The sequence below is a fragment of the Cydia amplana genome, chromosome 13 (assembly GCF_948474715.1).
Source record: "Cydia amplana chromosome 13, ilCydAmpl1.1, whole genome shotgun sequence".
Lineage (NCBI taxonomy): Eukaryota > Metazoa > Arthropoda > Insecta > Lepidoptera > Tortricidae > Cydia > Cydia amplana.
Genome location: NC_086081.1, coordinates 5,158,701 through 5,177,659, shown reverse-complemented (window position 1 = coordinate 5,177,659; position 18,959 = coordinate 5,158,701). Strand labels below are relative to the sequence as shown.

The window sequence follows — 18,959 nt, the reverse complement described above, 5'->3', positions numbered from 1 at the left end:
TTCACCCGAGTTAAACCCTCTACTTTTCATTTCGAATACGAGGAAAGTAAAATGCATTTTTTTTAAAACGTGACTATGTATAAATTTGTATACTTAGTATTTTTTAAGGTACATACTTGTCTTTCAATTAACAATTTAGGCAAAAGTATCGTTATTTATGGAATGGGGAGTCAAATATCAGAATGGAAATTGTATAACAAATCCATTCAAACTCAAATTTCAAGTTTTTATCGTAAAAAATTAATAAAATCGTACTTAGTTTGGAACCTAAAATGCTCTAGTGCAGAAACGTATCATTTTCTGCACACCTTTTAGAACAACAATGACCCTCTTTCAGAGCATTCGAAATGAAAACATCTTTATTGCTCTACGCTCTACTACACAGTAATTTATTCTAATAAGTAGGTACATGAGAATTATATAGATATTGACTTGCTTTTGATTTCAGTAGCTTGAAAAGCAAAAATCGTCGTCTAGTCGATTTGTTATTGTCAAATACAGAATATCTATAAATACCTACCTAAGTACCTTATTCGTTTGAATATAATTTGAAGATAAGCTACACACTATCAACTCATTATGCTAATACGAATGATAATAACGTCATACCTATAGGCAAATCGAAGTTTGTTAAACAATAACTACATTATTTTCATTTTTAGGGTTCCGTACCCAAAGGGTAAAAAACAGGACCCTATTACTAAGACTTCGCTGTCCGTCCGTCCGTCCGTCTGTCACCAGGCTGTATCTCATGAACCGCGATAGCTAGACAGTGGAAACTTTCACAAATGATTTATATTTAAGGGGGGCTCCCATACAACAAACACGATTTTTTTGCTGTTGATGGTGCGGAACCCTCCGTGCGCGAGTCCGACTCGCACTTGGCCGGTTTTTTTAACACAGGTACCTACCTACATATGGATGGCTATTTACCATGGAAAACCAAATGTCTTTTAGCTGTTAGTTCTTACTTCTTAGGGTCCTTAGGGACAAATTTTAAAATAACCTCCGACGTTTTGGGTGCGAAGTTACGCGTGTCGTTCTTCACGAATTTCACGATGGAAGGTTTGAATTATCGGGTTATCTCATACGTAATTATATCCTGATTAGTTCAACAATCGTGGAAATTTCAATCAGAATACAGATAAAACTGATTCGAATTATCATATCAATTTTGTAGATAAGATTCCTTTCGTTTATGTTTAGAGTTATAAAATAAACAAATTCTTATTTTCTTACTTTTTACCTACGTTACAAAAAGGGCAAATGTGAAAAAAAAGACATACGTACCTAGTTATTAATTACTCAATACATTTACATCTAACGACATAAATAGTAGAATTGTTAACTAAGCGTTTGTTCGTTGGTCTTCGGTGAACCGTCTTTGCTAAATTCGGCCGAAGCTCCGGATCGTTGGCGAACGTCAACAAATGCTAGTTGGCGTTCGCTATAAATCGTCCAGACAGCTATTAAGGTACTTCGTTCGCTCTGGTCGGCTGGGTCTGTAATAAGTTAAGCAGGCATTCAGTCATGATGTACTGTCATTTTCTGTGATGCGCGTATTCATCAAATAAAAGATTAAGCATATCGATTATCAGTTCATCATGCTAATGCTGATAACAATGTTAGACATATAAATCAGTTTGTTTAACATTTACCATCATTTAGCTAAAATGCGTGCGCTTTTGTTGGTTGGTTTGGCTTGGCCCTAGTGGCGGCGACGGCGGCCACGGTGCCGCCAACAGCGGAGCCAACCCTGGGGTATCACGAATATCACGACGCCGTGGGCATCCCTCACGCGGTGTTAGGTTAGGGATTTGTTTAGAGAAAAATAATCATTTATTTACAAACAAGATATATACAGTGTATTACTAAAAGAAATTAAAAACTAGCTTAAATCTAAAATAGGCCCTTGAGGCATTGTACCTTGGATGCTGGCGACATTTCCTCGCTGTATCGCAATGCTGATACGTTGTGCGAGATAGCCGCCAGCTCTTCGGTCACCAGTTACGTCAACCAGACGCTTCGCGATTTCTGGGATTTGGAGAATAGATATAGGAAAGCAAGGTGTAAACATTGGTTATAAGTAATTTCACATCAGAATGGAGTTTTAATTTTGGTGGTAATTTACTATTTTTGGCAGTAAAAATGTTTCCTTATATGTATTTTGTTAAAGCGCATGAGCGTTGTCAATAACAACGTAAATGTTTGCACAGAACGCATGCAATGTCATAAATTAAAAGTTAAAAACTTTGACCTTTAACCGACTGTAAAATGTACCTGAGCTTATTAAATAATGTAATCCCACAAAACATGCTCAGAACCTAATAAAAAGCTTACCATTAGGTACATACCTACATTGAAGTCCAGTTTTCTACCAACCAGTTTTACCAAATGGAAAGACTAGCCCCCCACCCACCCCCACCATACATTTTTTAAATGTTTAATTTCTAAACTAAGTAGAGGCTCACAAAATACATGTTCCAAATTTCATTTGAATATAGCTTAGGCACTAGCTTAGGTATTTCGAATAATAATGGCTGGGACATCGGACGGAGACGGACAAAACGAAACTAAATACAAGGGTTCCGTTTTTGGCATTTTGGCTTCGAAACCCTCATAATATAGTATTTATGTAGCTGAAATTACATGAGACAATTAATATTATAGGTAGGTAATTTTTTTTAATGGTTTATTAGTGCATACAAACTTAATATACATAACTAGGTAGGTAATTAAATGAAGAGCCAATTTCCATTTACTCCAGAAAGCATAAATACTGACATAATGTTATCAAAAATCAGATTAATTCTGGGGATAATAATTCAATAGAAGATTAGGTACGTCAATTCATCATAATTAGCCCCATTCTTATGGCCCGTAAGGCCGGTCCTTAGATATATTGTCATTGGTCTAGACAAACTTTACTGCTTGCTTTGTTGAACGTTCAACAACACTAGTAGCGTATGGAACAACGCGCCAAAATTATCTGCCACCCTCAAATACTTTTCTAAATGGGCATATAGGTAGGCTACTATTGACTACTGACTGAACAATCGTATATAATATATATTAAGTAAAGATCAGCAGAAACACCGGCATCGTACTCAACTGACAGAAGTATTATTTGTAACATTTTTTTACACTTTATCAATTACCGGCACAATAAAAGATTCAATTACTACACACAATAAGATTATTATTCGTCTTTAAATCCTCTGACGATCATTTCACGTGTATTTACTAACGAACTGGTTGATAATCTGTTTCTGATAATTATATCTGTAATTAGTCGATTATATCAATTTATTATCTCACAGCCAATGAGTCAATGGAAAATACAAAATGTAAATAAACTGAAATAAATGTCATATACTAAGAAAAACTACCTACTACTAGTTTATAATTACGGACTAATGTAAAAGCGGGCGGGGCGGCGGAAAGCGCCGGTATTTTAAAACGTAACAAATATAAGAGCCTCGGTGGAGAGTACCATTTTGTACCATTTGGAGTTGAAACTCTAGGTCCATGGGGTCCCAGCGCGCATAAGTTGTTCGCAGAAATCGCGAGGCGTCTGGTCGACGTAACTGGTGACCGAAGAGCTGGCGGCTACCTCGCACAACGTATTAGCATTGCGATACAGCGAGGAAATGTCGCCAGCATCCTTGGTACAATGCCTCAAGGGCCTATTTTAGATTTAAGCTAGTTTTTAATTTCTTTTAGTAATACACTGTAACCAGATCTTGACAGTAGAAAAAAACGGCAAATTTGAAAAATGTAGGCGCGAATGGATATCGTCCCATAGAAAATTTGAATTTCGCGCCTTTTTTACTGACAAAATTTGGTTGACCAGCTATACCTTGTTTATAATTTATATTAGTAGTGTTTCTACTTGAAACAAAACAAAAATTAAAATATTTTCTGAAAATAATTTAATTTGTTCTAATATGTATTGAAAATCTAAATAATCAAATATCGTTACCTAATGTAGGCCTACATTATCTACATACGAGGGGTATTCAAAATATTCTCGGTATGAGAATGAAAACAAACAAGTACGAAAAGTTTGATATTTTTATTTTTCAATATACTCCCCCCCTATGTTCATACACTCAAAAGATCGATCAATTATTTTTTTTAATCCCTCGTAAAAATATTTTTTATCTTTCGTGTAAAAATGCTCCTCCACTGCCGCCTTCAATGCTTCATCGTCAGAAAATTTATTTCCACGCAGATCCTTTTTAAGATTGGGGAGCAAAAAGAAGTCGCTGGGGGCTAAGTCCGGACTATACGGTGGGTGAGTAACAGTTTTAAACCCACGTTCAACAATAGCTGCCTTGGCAATATGAGCAGTATGGACAGGGGCGTTGTCATGCAGAAGCAGAATACCTTTGGTTAACTTTCCTCGCCTCTTTTCTTTAATTACATCCTTTAATTGACGTAGAATGTTAGCGTAGTACTGTCCTGTGATATTTACACCTTTTTCTTTATAATCGATTAGTAATACTCCTTCACAATCCCAAAATATCGTGGCCATGACCTTGCCAGCTGAAGGGATGACCTTCAACTTCTTGGGATGAGCTGAACCCTTAATGTGCCACTGCATGGACTCTTGTTTACTCTCTGGGTCATAATGATGAACCCAGGTTTCATCTCCAGTAACTATTCTTTGCAGCACCTCATCAGGATTTTCACCGCACAGGTCAATAAAATTGGAACAACAAGCTACACGCATGTCTTTTTGAAGCCGAGTCAGCATTCGCGGAACCCATCTTGCACTTACTTTTGACATATTAAGATGGTCATGTATAATATCATGTACGGTACCAATAGAGAGATTGGTTACTTGTGCTATAGATTTTACCTTCACTCGACCATCTTCCAATATAAGTTTTTCCACTTTATCAATATTTTCTTGTGAAGTAGCTACTACAGGCCGGCCAGGTCTAGGGTCATCTTCAATACTCTCCCTTCCGCGTTTAAACTCGCTTGACCACTTTTGAATGGTAGATAAAGAAGGAGCAGACTCACGGTAAACACAATCCATTTCCTCTTTTATGGTTTTTTGATTTTTACCCTGTTTTGTCAAGAATTTTATCACGCATCGATGTTCTAATTTAGTTAACATTGTCAATTCGCACAGGATGTTCATGTTTGTTCAGCAATTGCAAAAAAACAAAAGACTATCTCGGTTCGAATTATACTTTTTTTTAATGTCAATGAATAAACCTTAGCGGCCAGTAACGAAAGAAATTTTAGAAGAGGTCGTAAGATATCAATACCGAGAATATTTTGAACGCCCCTCGTATGTAGAAATTACATACGTACCTAGCTTTAACTGACTGCGCCATTCAGCAGTTCTGCTGCAAGGACACAGAGGCGTTGGTTAAGTATGAGTTTAAGTAGTTAGGGCAAAAAGAAATAAAATACAAAAAAATAAAATAATATACCTTCACTGGTACAACATGTTTATACAGTCAATTAAAACTAGCAACATTTGCTCTAGAAGAGTTTACCTTTGACCTAGTATTATCACTTTTAGGGTCGGTCTTTGACGCCGACGGCACAAAAATACCTACGCGTTAATGTAATGGAACCTTTGCGTCCACCGGAGACCACGACCTTACCGAAATATTCGTTCAAGACGGGTCAGGTTTACAGATGGCTGACTATGAAGCTGTAGAAGCTGGTGACCCTGGCGAAGGCCGAGGGGTGGCCGAGCTGGCAACCGGCTGCGGCTACAAACGAGCTGATGCCCACCTGGAATGTCACATAATATTAATTTTAGGTCTTGAGTTACAAAGGAGTTCTACATTACATAGTCGCATGTAAAGTAATCCCATTGCATAGAAACTTGTTTACAAGGGGGTCAGTTATCTCTGCAGCTTACCGCACAAAAAATACTTCAAGCCACTGTACCTATAGTAGATTATAGAGGTTGGGTTGGTAGGTAATGTAGATACCTACTCTGGCAAGCCAACTTAGACAGTATAAAAAGGAAAGGAAATTTGTAGGTATGGGGCATCGATCCTTTGCGCCTACAGCCTACATATTTCAAATTTGTCCCCTTATTCTACAGGCGAAATTGGCATGTCAGAGTATATATCCTTATGATTGATTTCGTTGACATAGACACGCCGTAGGTGTTGTTCAGTTTTTAAAATTGATTGGTGCGGGCGAAATTAATAGCTAGTATGAACGTTGTATCACCGTCACCACTTACCAAAACGTTCTGTCCGTTGGAATTAACGACCAGCGGGCCGCCAGAGTCGCCGCCGCAAATGCCGACGCCGCCGATACCGTTGGTGCAGATGTTACTGTCGAGAACCCAGTGACCGAAGGACAGTTGGCACTGCGCCACCGAGATCACTTGCAGGGACACTTGGCTCACCACGGTGGCAGTTGTCACACCGGTTTGTACTATAAGAATTAAGTTCAATTAATAAGTTTGTTAAGTTATAATGACTTGGCAATCGCACATAATGCTTTAGAGACCATCATACTTTTATATCCGCAACGCAGGCTTCGTCAGTTTAAAAAGTTTAAAAATTCTGCTTCACAACCTCGGATGAACATTTCAAATTTGTACGGTCTACATCACTAGATAATTTTATTACTCAAAACGATGGAAATGCTTGTCGTATCTAAAATGCAAACTTTCGTGGACGCAAATTTTACACTAATATTCACGTAACATAGGTACAGGCCTTACCATGATGTCTCTATTGCGATTCAGTTTAGGTCCTAAAGAGAATCGCAATTCATGCAATCACGCAATCATGGTAAGGCCCCAGCTCTCAAACGACTGTGTGTCACGTAAATTGTATGCTCTGTAAATCCACAAGGAAATTTAAAGTAAGCTTTTCTACTAAGTTTACCTACTTTATTTACAGAAAAGATTTATGATTTTGATAGCCTATAATTATAGATTGATTGTTCTTCCTACGTCACTCACAGTCGTTGGTCTTGCCATATCCAGAAGCAGTCCCCCACAGGCCCACAAATTGGTCCCATATTTGGGTGGTGGATGGCAAGGCGACGGGCTGGACGATAGCTGAAACAAAAACAGGTCCAATTTGAATACGTAGTCATATTTACCTTAGTTACCTCGTCCCAGCTTATTAATGATGAATGAACATTCACAAAAAAACCCAATTGTGAGTCGGACTCGCGCTCCGAGGGTTTATTTGCACACATTTTTTTACAAAGTTTTAATAGTATTATCATTGCCACCCAAAGAGGTACGGAAAGCGCATTATATTGCATTAAAAGCGTTTTATAGTGCATTAAAAGTTAATGATATAAAAAAAAATAACATAGTAGAAGCAAAGAAGGTAATGTAGGTAGGCATTACAATATCTTACTTGAGAAAGCTACATTCGTAGTCAGATAGATCATAGCTACATCATTGGCGAGCGTTGCGGGGTTCCACGACGAATGCATGGTAACCTGCGACGTAGTTATCCTCGTGCCACCGTAGAACAGAAAATCAGAGCCCAGGACCACCTCGAACTCTCGGGCTTGGTTAGCGCCGTCGAACCAGCAGTGCGCCGCGGTGACCAGCCGGTTGGCGGTGAGGAGTGACGAGCCGCAGGCGGATTGGCCAGCTACGTTGGCGAAGGTGATGACGAGTCCGCCCTAGAAAAACACCATGCTAAATGGATTGTACTATTTGTACTAGATCCGATTAAGAAGCTGGCTCGAGTGCAGCGGTACGGTCGGTGTAGTGGATGGTCACAGTCAGATGAGCATTGCCGCCGTCGTCGCATTCTAGCTGAGCTACCCTACACCGCATACATACAGAGGTATTTGTATGGAGGGGTGTTAAGCAAATAGTTTTACTGACTGTACTGTACTACCTATGTATTAAATTGTTTTATCTTTTAAAAGTACTAAATAGAGTCTTCTATATGATCACATGTCACATAATTGCATAAATCATTGTTTCGTGTGGGATTTGAACTTCCGACCCACTTTTATGCCTAAGATACCCTGGACGCCTATCGCAGTTCAGGCCCCGTAGGCAACATGCCAATCGCTAATACTCCGTAGTGAACGAAACGCAACCGTCACTGTCACACTAATATGCATGGAAGAGTGATAGAGAGACGTAAAGCGATTCGATGGCGAAGTGATAGCGATTGTCTCCACCAGCAGTTTTTATTAACGGGGCTTCGGGGCTATCAAAACCTTTCGAACGTTTTCACCACTTTAAAGTGATAGTAGGTAGGATAGGTAGTAGTTCAGTAGGTAGATAATTTAAAAATGTTTAACTCTCTTCAGCATCCTCTAAGATACCTAGTCCTCCTTCATATCTTTTAAACTTATTTACCCATAAGGAAACAATATACCGACGTATCATGACATTAGTGTCATGATACGTCGGTATATTGTACTGTGTGTCGGTACTGAACTACTTACTTACCTAGGTACCTACCTACTTTTATATTATTTTTCTAAGAACATATTGCGTTGTTATACAGGGTGCTTCCTATAACAGGAGCAATAAATTAAACTGTAGGCTGTACTCCTCAAACTGACCAACATTTGTTCAGCAACTTTTGAAAATAACTCGTGTTTTGATTTTTATTACACTTTTAAGTTTATTCTAAGACACATTGCGTCTTAGAATAAACTTAAAAGTGTAATAAAAATCAAAACACGGGTTATTTGCAAATTTTGTTATGTTTAAAGCGTGACAAGCAACGTCAAACACACTGATGTCAGCGTATATTGAAGGCAATATTTATTTTGTATGAAAAAGAGGAATTCTAAAGGATTCATAATTTTTAAAAGTTGCTGAACAAATGTTGGTCAGTTTAAGGAGTACCTACATCCTTTAGTTTAATTTATTGCTCCTGTTACAGGAAGCACCCTGTATAAACACTTGTCAAAACAATGAAAGCCGAGTGAATAACGCATCTAATTTGTCACATAAATGACTAACCAAGTAAGGATGAGCACCGGTTCCAGAAACAACTCCTCCCACGATGCGAGGGTCCAGTGGCGCGTCTTCATCATGGTTGGCGAAGTACCGGTCTTCCACTTCCTTGATCCTGGCCGCGTGAGGGATGCCCACGGCGTCGTGGTACCGCAGGACCGGCTCGGCTGCGGGCAGCACCGAGGCTGCCGCCACCGCCACTAGAGCCAAACCGAACAACAGAACCCGCATTCTTATTCAATGATAATCGGAATATGGTAAATCTTAAACAAACTTTGATTTATATAATGTTGTTATCGGCATTACCATGATAATTGACGAACCTAATCTTTTATTCAGGGCTGTCTTTTAATATATTTTTATTTTACTAACCGACTTCAAAAAATGAGGCGGCAATTTATATTTTTATTTAGAATGGACCGGGATTCAAAGGGTGGCCGGACTCTTTCGCCTCGTCAATTAAGGACAAACAAAAATATGCCAAGTTGACTGTTAATCTTCACTAGTTAGAGATGCACCTGAAGAAGAAAAAGAAGATGAAAATCAAGGGGTGCCAGGCACTCATTTCTGCCGAGGTAGTTAGGTGCTCGAACGCAGTGAGAGCGCCAATAGCCCGAGGCTGAAATGATGCCTTTCACCCGAGTTAAACCCTCTACTTTTCATTTCGAATACGAGGAAAGTAAAATGCATTTTTTTTAAAACGTGACTATGTATAAATTTGTATACTTAGTATTTTTTAAGGTACATACTTGTCTTTCAATTAACAATTTAGGCAAAAGTATCGTTATTTATGGAATGGGGAGTCAAATATCAGAATGGAAATTGTATAACAAATCCATTCAAACTCAAATTTCAAGTTTTTATCGTAAAAAATTAATAAAATCGTACTTAGTTTGGAACCTAAAATGCTCTAGTGCAGAAACGTATCATTTTCTGCACACCTTTTAGAACAACAATGACCCTCTTTCAGAGCATTCGAAATGAAAACATCTTTATTGCTCTACGCTCTACTACACAGTAATTTATTCTAATAAGTAGGTACATGAGAATTATATAGATATTGACTTGCTTTTGATTTCAGTAGCTTGAAAAGCAAAAATCGTCGTCTAGTCGATTTGTTATTGTCAAATACAGAATATCTATAAATACCTACCTAAGTACCTTATTCGTTTGAATATAATTTGAAGATAAGCTACACACTATCAACTCATTATGCTAATACGAATGATAATAACGTCATACCTATAGGCAAATCGAAGTTTGTTAAACAATAACTACATTATTTTCATTTTTAGGGTTCCGTACCCAAAGGGTAAAAAACAGGACCCTATTACTAAGACTTCGCTGTCCGTCCGTCCGTCCGTCTGTCACCAGGCTGTATCTCATGAACCGCGATAGCTAGACAGTGGAAACTTTCACAAATGATTTATATTTAAGGGGGGCTCCCATACAACAAACACGATTTTTTTGCTGTTGATGGTGCGGAACCCTCCGTGCGCGAGTCCGACTCGCACTTGGCCGGTTTTTTTAACACAGGTACCTACCTACATATGGATGGCTATTTACCATGGAAAACCAAATGTCTTTTAGCTGTTAGTTCTTACTTCTTAGGGTCCTTAGGGACAAATTTTAAAATAACCTCCGACGTTTTGGGTGCGAAGTTACGCGTGTCGTTCTTCACGAATTTCACGATGGAAGGTTTGAATTATCGGGTTATCTCATACGTAATTATATCCTGATTAGTTCAACAATCGTGGAAATTTCAATCAGAATACAGATAAAACTGATTCGAATTATCATATCAATTTTGTAGATAAGATTCCTTTCGTTTATGTTTAGAGTTATAAAATAAACAAATTCTTATTTTCTTACTTTTTACCTACGTTACAAAAAGGGCAAATGTGAAAAAAAAGACATACGTACCTAGTTATTAATTACTCAATACATTTACATCTAACGACATAAATAGTAGAATTGTTAACTAAGCGTTTGTTCGTTGGTCTTCGGTGAACCGTCTTTGCTAAATTCGGCCGAAGCTCCGGATCGTTGGCGAACGTCAACAAATGCTAGTTGGCGTTCGCTATAAATCGTCCAGACAGCTATTAAGGTACTTCGTTCGCTCTGGTCGGCTGGGTCTGTAATAAGTTAAGCAGGCATTCAGTCATGATGTACTGTCATTTTCTGTGATGCGCGTATTCATCAAATAAAAGATTAAGCATATCGATTATCAGTTCATCATGCTAATGCTGATAACAATGTTAGACATATAAATCAGTTTGTTTAACATTTACCATCATTTAGCTAAAATGCGTGCGCTTTTGTTGGTTGGTTTGGCTTGGCCCTAGTGGCGGCGACGGCGGCCACGGTGCCGCCAACAGCGGAGCCAACCCTGGGGTATCACGAATATCACGACGCCGTGGGCATCCCTCACGCGGTGTTAGGTTAGGGATTTGTTTAGAGAAAAATAATCATTTATTTACAAACAAGATATATACAGTGTATTACTAAAAGAAATTAAAAACTAGCTTAAATCTAAAATAGGCCCTTGAGGCATTGTACCTTGGATGCTGGCGACATTTCCTCGCTGTATCGCAATGCTGATACGTTGTGCGAGATAGCCGCCAGCTCTTCGGTCACCAGTTACGTCAACCAGACGCTTCGCGATTTCTGGGATTTGGAGAATAGATATAGGAAAGCAAGGTGTAAACATTGGTTATAAGTAATTTCACATCAGAATGGAGTTTTAATTTTGGTGGTAATTTACTATTTTTGGCAGTAAAAATGTTTCCTTATATGTATTTTGTTAAAGCGCATGAGCGTTGTCAATAACAACGTAAATGTTTGCACAGAACGCATGCAATGTCATAAATTAAAAGTTAAAAACTTTGACCTTTAACCGACTGTAAAATGTACCTGAGCTTATTAAATAATGTAATCCCACAAAACATGCTCAGAACCTAATAAAAAGCTTACCATTAGGTACATACCTACATTGAAGTCCAGTTTTCTACCAACCAGTTTTACCAAATGGAAAGACTAGCCCCCCACCCACCCCCACCATACATTTTTTAAATGTTTAATTTCTAAACTAAGTAGAGGCTCACAAAATACATGTTCCAAATTTCATTTGAATATAGCTTAGGCACTAGCTTAGGTATTTCGAATAATAATGGCTGGGACATCGGACGGAGACGGACAAAACGAAACTAAATACAAGGGTTCCGTTTTTGGCATTTTGGCTTCGAAACCCTCATAATATAGTATTTATGTAGCTGAAATTACATGAGACAATTAATATTATAGGTAGGTAATTTTTTTTAATGGTTTATTAGTGCATACAAACTTAATATACATAACTAGGTAGGTAATTAAATGAAGAGCCAATTTCCATTTACTCCAGAAAGCATAAATACTGACATAATGTTATCAAAAATCAGATTAATTCTGGGGATAATAATTCAATAGAAGATTAGGTACGTCAATTCATCATAATTAGCCCCATTCTTATGGCCCGTAAGGCCGGTCCTTAGATATATTGTCATTGGTCTAGACAAACTTTACTGCTTGCTTTGTTGAACGTTCAACAACACTAGTAGCGTATGGAACAACGCGCCAAAATTATCTGCCACCCTCAAATACTTTTCTAAATGGGCATATAGGTAGGCTACTATTGACTACTGACTGAACAATCGTATATAATATATATTAAGTAAAGATCAGCAGAAACACCGGCATCGTACTCAACTGACAGAAGTATTATTTGTAACATTTTTTTACACTTTATCAATTACCGGCACAATAAAAGATTCAATTACTACACACAATAAGATTATTATTCGTCTTTAAATCCTCTGACGATCATTTCACGTGTATTTACTAACGAACTGGTTGATAATCTGTTTCTGATAATTATATCTGTAATTAGTCGATTATATCAATTTATTATCTCACAGCCAATGAGTCAATGGAAAATACAAAATGTAAATAAACTGAAATAAATGTCATATACTAAGAAAAACTACCTACTACTAGTTTATAATTACGGACTAATGTAAAAGCGGGCGGGGCGGCGGAAAGCGCCGGTATTTTAAAACGTAACAAATATAAGAGCCTCGGTGGAGAGTACCATTTTGTACCATTTGGAGTTGAAACTCTAGGTCCATGGGGTCCCAGCGCGCATAAGTTGTTCGCAGAAATCGCGAGGCGTCTGGTCGACGTAACTGGTGACCGAAGAGCTGGCGGCTACCTCGCACAACGTATTAGCATTGCGATACAGCGAGGAAATGTCGCCAGCATCCTTGGTACAATGCCTCAAGGGCCTATTTTAGATTTAAGCTAGTTTTTAATTTCTTTTAGTAATACACTGTAACCAGATCTTGACAGTAGAAAAAAACGGCAAATTTGAAAAATGTAGGCGCGAATGGATATCGTCCCATAGAAAATTTGAATTTCGCGCCTTTTTTACTGACAAAATTTGGTTGACCAGCTATACCTTGTTTATAATTTATATTAGTAGTGTTTCTACTTGAAACAAAACAAAAATTAAAATATTTTCTGAAAATAATTTAATTTGTTCTAATATGTATTGAAAATCTAAATAATCAAATATCGTTACCTAATGTAGGCCTACATTATCTACATACGAGGGGTATTCAAAATATTCTCGGTATGAGAATGAAAACAAACAAGTACGAAAAGTTTGATATTTTTATTTTTCAATATACTCCCCCCCTATGTTCATACACTCAAAAGATCGATCAATTATTTTTTTTAATCCCTCGTAAAAATATTTTTTATCTTTCGTGTAAAAATGCTCCTCCACTGCCGCCTTCAATGCTTCATCGTCAGAAAATTTATTTCCACGCAGATCCTTTTTAAGATTGGGGAGCAAAAAGAAGTCGCTGGGGGCTAAGTCCGGACTATACGGTGGGTGAGTAACAGTTTTAAACCCACGTTCAACAATAGCTGCCTTGGCAATATGAGCAGTATGGACAGGGGCGTTGTCATGCAGAAGCAGAATACCTTTGGTTAACTTTCCTCGCCTCTTTTCTTTAATTACATCCTTTAATTGACGTAGAATGTTAGCGTAGTACTGTCCTGTGATATTTACACCTTTTTCTTTATAATCGATTAGTAATACTCCTTCACAATCCCAAAATATCGTGGCCATGACCTTGCCAGCTGAAGGGATGACCTTCAACTTCTTGGGATGAGCTGAACCCTTAATGTGCCACTGCATGGACTCTTGTTTACTCTCTGGGTCATAATGATGAACCCAGGTTTCATCTCCAGTAACTATTCTTTGCAGCACCTCATCAGGATTTTCACCGCACAGGTCAATAAAATTGGAACAACAAGCTACACGCATGTCTTTTTGAAGCCGAGTCAGCATTCGCGGAACCCATCTTGCACTTACTTTTGACATATTAAGATGGTCATGTATAATATCATGTACGGTACCAATAGAGAGATTGGTTACTTGTGCTATAGATTTTACCTTCACTCGACCATCTTCCAATATAAGTTTTTCCACTTTATCAATATTTTCTTGTGAAGTAGCTACTACAGGCCGGCCAGGTCTAGGGTCATCTTCAATACTCTCCCTTCCGCGTTTAAACTCGCTTGACCACTTTTGAATGGTAGATAAAGAAGGAGCAGACTCACGGTAAACACAATCCATTTCCTCTTTTATGGTTTTTTGATTTTTACCCTGTTTTGTCAAGAATTTTATCACGCATCGATGTTCTAATTTAGTTAACATTGTCAATTCGCACAGGATGTTCATGTTTGTTCAGCAATTGCAAAAAAACAAAAGACTATCTCGGTTCGAATTATACTTTTTTTTAATGTCAATGAATAAACCTTAGCGGCCAGTAACGAAAGAAATTTTAGAAGAGGTCGTAAGATATCAATACCGAGAATATTTTGAACGCCCCTCGTATGTAGAAATTACATACGTACCTAGCTTTAACTGACTGCGCCATTCAGCAGTTCTGCTGCAAGGACACAGAGGCGTTGGTTAAGTATGAGTTTAAGTAGTTAGGGCAAAAAGAAATAAAATACAAAAAAATAAAATAATATACCTTCACTGGTACAACATGTTTATACAGTCAATTAAAACTAGCAACATTTGCTCTAGAAGAGTTTACCTTTGACCTAGTATTATCACTTTTAGGGTCGGTCTTTGACGCCGACGGCACAAAAATACCTACGCGTTAATGTAATGGAACCTTTGCGTCCACCGGAGACCACGACCTTACCGAAATATTCGTTCAAGACGGGTCAGGTTTACAGATGGCTGACTATGAAGCTGTAGAAGCTGGTGACCCTGGCGAAGGCCGAGGGGTGGCCGAGCTGGCAACCGGCTGCGGCTACAAACGAGCTGATGCCCACCTGGAATGTCACATAATATTAATTTTAGGTCTTGAGTTACAAAGGAGTTCTACATTACATAGTCGCATGTAAAGTAATCCCATTGCATAGAAACTTGTTTACAAGGGGGTCAGTTATCTCTGCAGCTTACCGCACAAAAAATACTTCAAGCCACTGTACCTATAGTAGATTATAGAGGTTGGGTTGGTAGGTAATGTAGATACCTACTCTGGCAAGCCAACTTAGACAGTATAAAAAGGAAAGGAAATTTGTAGGTATGGGGCATCGATCCTTTGCGCCTACAGCCTACATATTTCAAATTTGTCCCCTTATTCTACAGGCGAAATTGGCATGTCAGAGTATATATCCTTATGATTGATTTCGTTGACATAGACACGCCGTAGGTGTTGTTCAGTTTTTAAAATTGATTGGTGCGGGCGAAATTAATAGCTAGTATGAACGTTGTATCACCGTCACCACTTACCAAAACGTTCTGTCCGTTGGAATTAACGACCAGCGGGCCGCCAGAGTCGCCGCCGCAAATGCCGACGCCGCCGATACCGTTGGTGCAGATGTTACTGTCGAGAACCCAGTGACCGAAGGACAGTTGGCACTGCGCCACCGAGATCACTTGCAGGGACACTTGGCTCACCACGGTGGCAGTTGTCACACCGGTTTGTACTATAAGAATTAAGTTCAATTAATAAGTTTGTTAAGTTATAATGACTTGGCAATCGCACATAATGCTTTAGAGACCATCATACTTTTATATCCGCAACGCAGGCTTCGTCAGTTTAAAAAGTTTAAAAATTCTGCTTCACAACCTCGGATGAACATTTCAAATTTGTACGGTCTACATCACTAGATAATTTTATTACTCAAAACGATGGAAATGCTTGTCGTATCTAAAATGCAAACTTTCGTGGACGCAAATTTTACACTAATATTCACGTAACATAGGTACAGGCCTTACCATGATGTCTCTATTGCGATTCAGTTTAGGTCCTAAAGAGAATCGCAATTCATGCAATCACGCAATCATGGTAAGGCCCCAGCTCTCAAACGACTGTGTGTCACGTAAATTGTATGCTCTGTAAATCCACAAGGAAATTTAAAGTAAGCTTTTCTACTAAGTTTACCTACTTTATTTACAGAAAAGATTTATGATTTTGATAGCCTATAATTATAGATTGATTGTTCTTCCTACGTCACTCACAGTCGTTGGTCTTGCCATATCCAGAAGCAGTCCCCCACAGGCCCACAAATTGGTCCCATATTTGGGTGGTGGATGGCAAGGCGACGGGCTGGACGATAGCTGAAACAAAAACAGGTCCAATTTGAATACGTAGTCATATTTACCTTAGTTACCTCGTCCCAGCTTATTAATGATGAATGAACATTCACAAAAAAACCCAATTGTGAGTCGGACTCGCGCTCCGAGGGTTTATTTGCACACATTTTTTTACAAAGTTTTAATAGTATTATCATTGCCACCCAAAGAGGTACGGAAAGCGCATTATATTGCATTAAAAGCGTTTTATAGTGCATTAAAAGTTAATGATATAAAAAAAAATAACATAGTAGAAGCAAAGAAGGTAATGTAGGTAGGCATTACAATATCTTACTTGAGAAAGCTACATTCGTAGTCAGATAGATCATAGCTACATCATTGGCGAGCGTTGCGGGGTTCCACGACGAATGCATGGTAACCTGCGACGTAGTTATCCTCGTGCCACCGTAGAACAGAAAATCAGAGCCCAGGACCACCTCGAACTCTCGGGCTTGGTTAGCGCCGTCGAACCAGCAGTGCGCCGCGGTGACCAGCCGGTTGGCGGTGAGGAGTGACGAGCCGCAGGCGGATTGGCCAGCTACGTTGGCGAAGGTGATGACGAGTCCGCCCTAGAAAAACACCATGCTAAATGGATTGTACTATTTGTACTAGATCCGATTAAGAAGCTGGCTCGAGTGCAGCGGTACGGTCGGTGTAGTGGATGGTCACAGTCAGATGAGCATTGCCGCCGCCGTCGCATTCTAGCTGAGCTACCCTACACCGCATACATACAGAGGTATTTGTATGGAGGGGTGTTAAGCAAATAGTTTTACTGACTGTACTGTACTACCTATGTATTAAATTGTTTTATCTTTTAAAAGTACTAAATAGAGTCTTCTATATGATCACATGTCACATAATTGCATAAATCATTGTTTCGTGTGGGATTTGAACTTCCGACCCACTTTTATGCCTAAGATACCCTGGACGCCTATCGCAGTTCAGGCCCCGTAGGCAACATGCCAATCGCTAATACTCCGTAGTGAACGAAACGCAACCGTCACTGTCACACTAATATGCATGGAAGAGTGATAGAGAGACGTAAAGCGATTCGATGGCGAAGTGATAGCGATTGTCTCCACCAGCAGTTTTTATTAACGGGGCTTCGGGGCTATCAAAACCTTTCGAACGTTTTCACCACTTTAAAGTGATAGTAGGTAGGATAGGTAGTAGTTCAGTAGGTAGATAATTTAAAAATGTTTAACTCTCTTCAGCATCCTCTAAGATACCTAGTCCTCCTTCATATCTTTTAAACTTATTTACCCATAAGGAAACAATATACCGACGTATCATGACATTAGTGTCATGATACGTCGGTATATTGTACTGTGTGTCGGTACTGAACTACTTACTTACCTAGGTACCTACCTACTTTTATATTATTTTTCTAAGAACATATTGCGTTGTTATACAGGGTGCTTCCTATAACAGGAGCAATAAATTAAACTGTAGGCTGTACTCCTCAAACTGACCAACATTTGTTCAGCAACTTTTGAAAATAACTCGTGTTTTGATTTTTATTACACTTTTAAGTTTATTCTAAGACACATTGCGTCTTAGAATAAACTTAAAAGTGTAATAAAAATCAAAACACGGGTTATTTGCAAATTTTGTTATGTTTAAAGCGTGACAAGCAACGTCAAACACACTGATGTCAGCGTATATTGAAGGCAATATTTATTTTGTATGAAAAAGAGGAATTCTAAAGGATTCATAATTTTTAAAAGTTGCTGAACAAATGTTGGTCAGTTTAAGGAGTACCTACATCCTTTAGTTTAATTTATTGCTCCTGTTACAGGAAGCACCCTGTATAAACACTTGTCAAAACAATGAAAGCCGAGTGAATAACGCATCTAATTTGTCACATAAATGACTAACCAAGTAAGGATGAGCACCGGTTCCAGAAACAACTCCTCCCACGATGCGAGGGTCCAGTGGCGCGTCTTCATCATGGTTGGCGAAGTACCGGTCTTCCACTTCCTTGATCCTGGCCGCGTGAGGGATGCCCACGGCGTCGTGGTACCGCAGGACCGGCTCGGCTGCGGGCAGCACCGAGGCTGCCGCCACCGCCACTAGAGCCAAACCGAACAACAGAACCCGCATTCTTATTCAATGATAATCGGAATATGGTAAATCTTAAACAAACTTTGATTTATATAATGTTGTTATCGGCATTACCATGATAATTGACGAACCTAATCTTTTATTCAGGGCTGTCTTTTAATATATTTTTATTTTACTAACCGACTTCAAAAAATGAGGCGGCAATTTATATTTTTATTTAGAATGGACCGGGATTCAAAGGGTGGCCGGACT

At 38.8% G+C, this 18,959-nt stretch overlaps 2 protein-coding genes across 2 annotated transcripts; both read right to left on the bottom strand.

Annotated features, from left to right (window-relative positions):
• Positions 1 to 5,632: 5,632 nt before the first annotated feature.
• LOC134653245 (brachyurin-like) lies at positions 5,633 to 9,172 on the bottom strand. The gene is made up of 5 exons (XM_063508570.1): positions 8,948 to 9,172; positions 7,365 to 7,638; positions 6,956 to 7,054; positions 6,224 to 6,420; positions 5,633 to 5,760 (listed from the first exon to the last, which is right to left on the bottom strand). The coding sequence occupies exons 1-5, from the start codon at positions 9,170 to 9,172 to the stop codon at positions 5,656 to 5,658; spliced, it is 900 nt and encodes a 299-aa protein (XP_063364640.1). The 3' UTR covers positions 5,633 to 5,655.
• A 6,034-nt stretch (positions 9,173 to 15,206) lies between these two features.
• Positions 15,207 to 18,746, bottom strand: LOC134653243 (brachyurin-like). The gene is made up of 5 exons (XM_063508569.1): positions 18,522 to 18,746; positions 16,939 to 17,212; positions 16,530 to 16,628; positions 15,798 to 15,994; positions 15,207 to 15,334 (listed from the first exon to the last, which is right to left on the bottom strand). The coding sequence occupies exons 1-5, from the start codon at positions 18,744 to 18,746 to the stop codon at positions 15,230 to 15,232; spliced, it is 900 nt and encodes a 299-aa protein (XP_063364639.1). The 3' UTR covers positions 15,207 to 15,229.
• Positions 18,747 to 18,959: the final 213 nt, after the last annotated feature.

Bases quoted from the DNA above. Each gene is read 5' to 3' on its own strand.
- LOC134653243 (XM_063508569.1), bottom strand. From the start codon at position 18,746: ATGCGGGTTCTGTTGTTCGGTTTGGCTCTAGTGGCGGTGGCGGCAGCC. The intron at 16,629-16,938 runs GTAAGATATTGT...TTTTTGTTTCAG, and splicing joins TACGAATGTAGCTTTCTCAA to CTATCGTCCAGCCCGTCGCC. The intron at 15,995-16,529 runs GTGAGTGACGTA...TAATTCTTATAG, and splicing joins ATATGGCAAGACCAACGACT to TACAAACCGGTGTGACAACT.
- LOC134653245 (XM_063508570.1), bottom strand. From the start codon at position 9,172: ATGCGGGTTCTGTTGTTCGGTTTGGCTCTAGTGGCGGTGGCGGCAGCC. The intron at 6,421-6,955 runs GTGAGTGACGTA...TAATTCTTATAG, and splicing joins ATATGGCAAGACCAACGACT to TACAAACCGGTGTGACAACT. The intron at 5,761-6,223 runs GTAAGTGGTGAC...GTGACATTCCAG, and splicing joins CCAACGGACAGAACGTTTTG to GTGGGCATCAGCTCGTTTGT.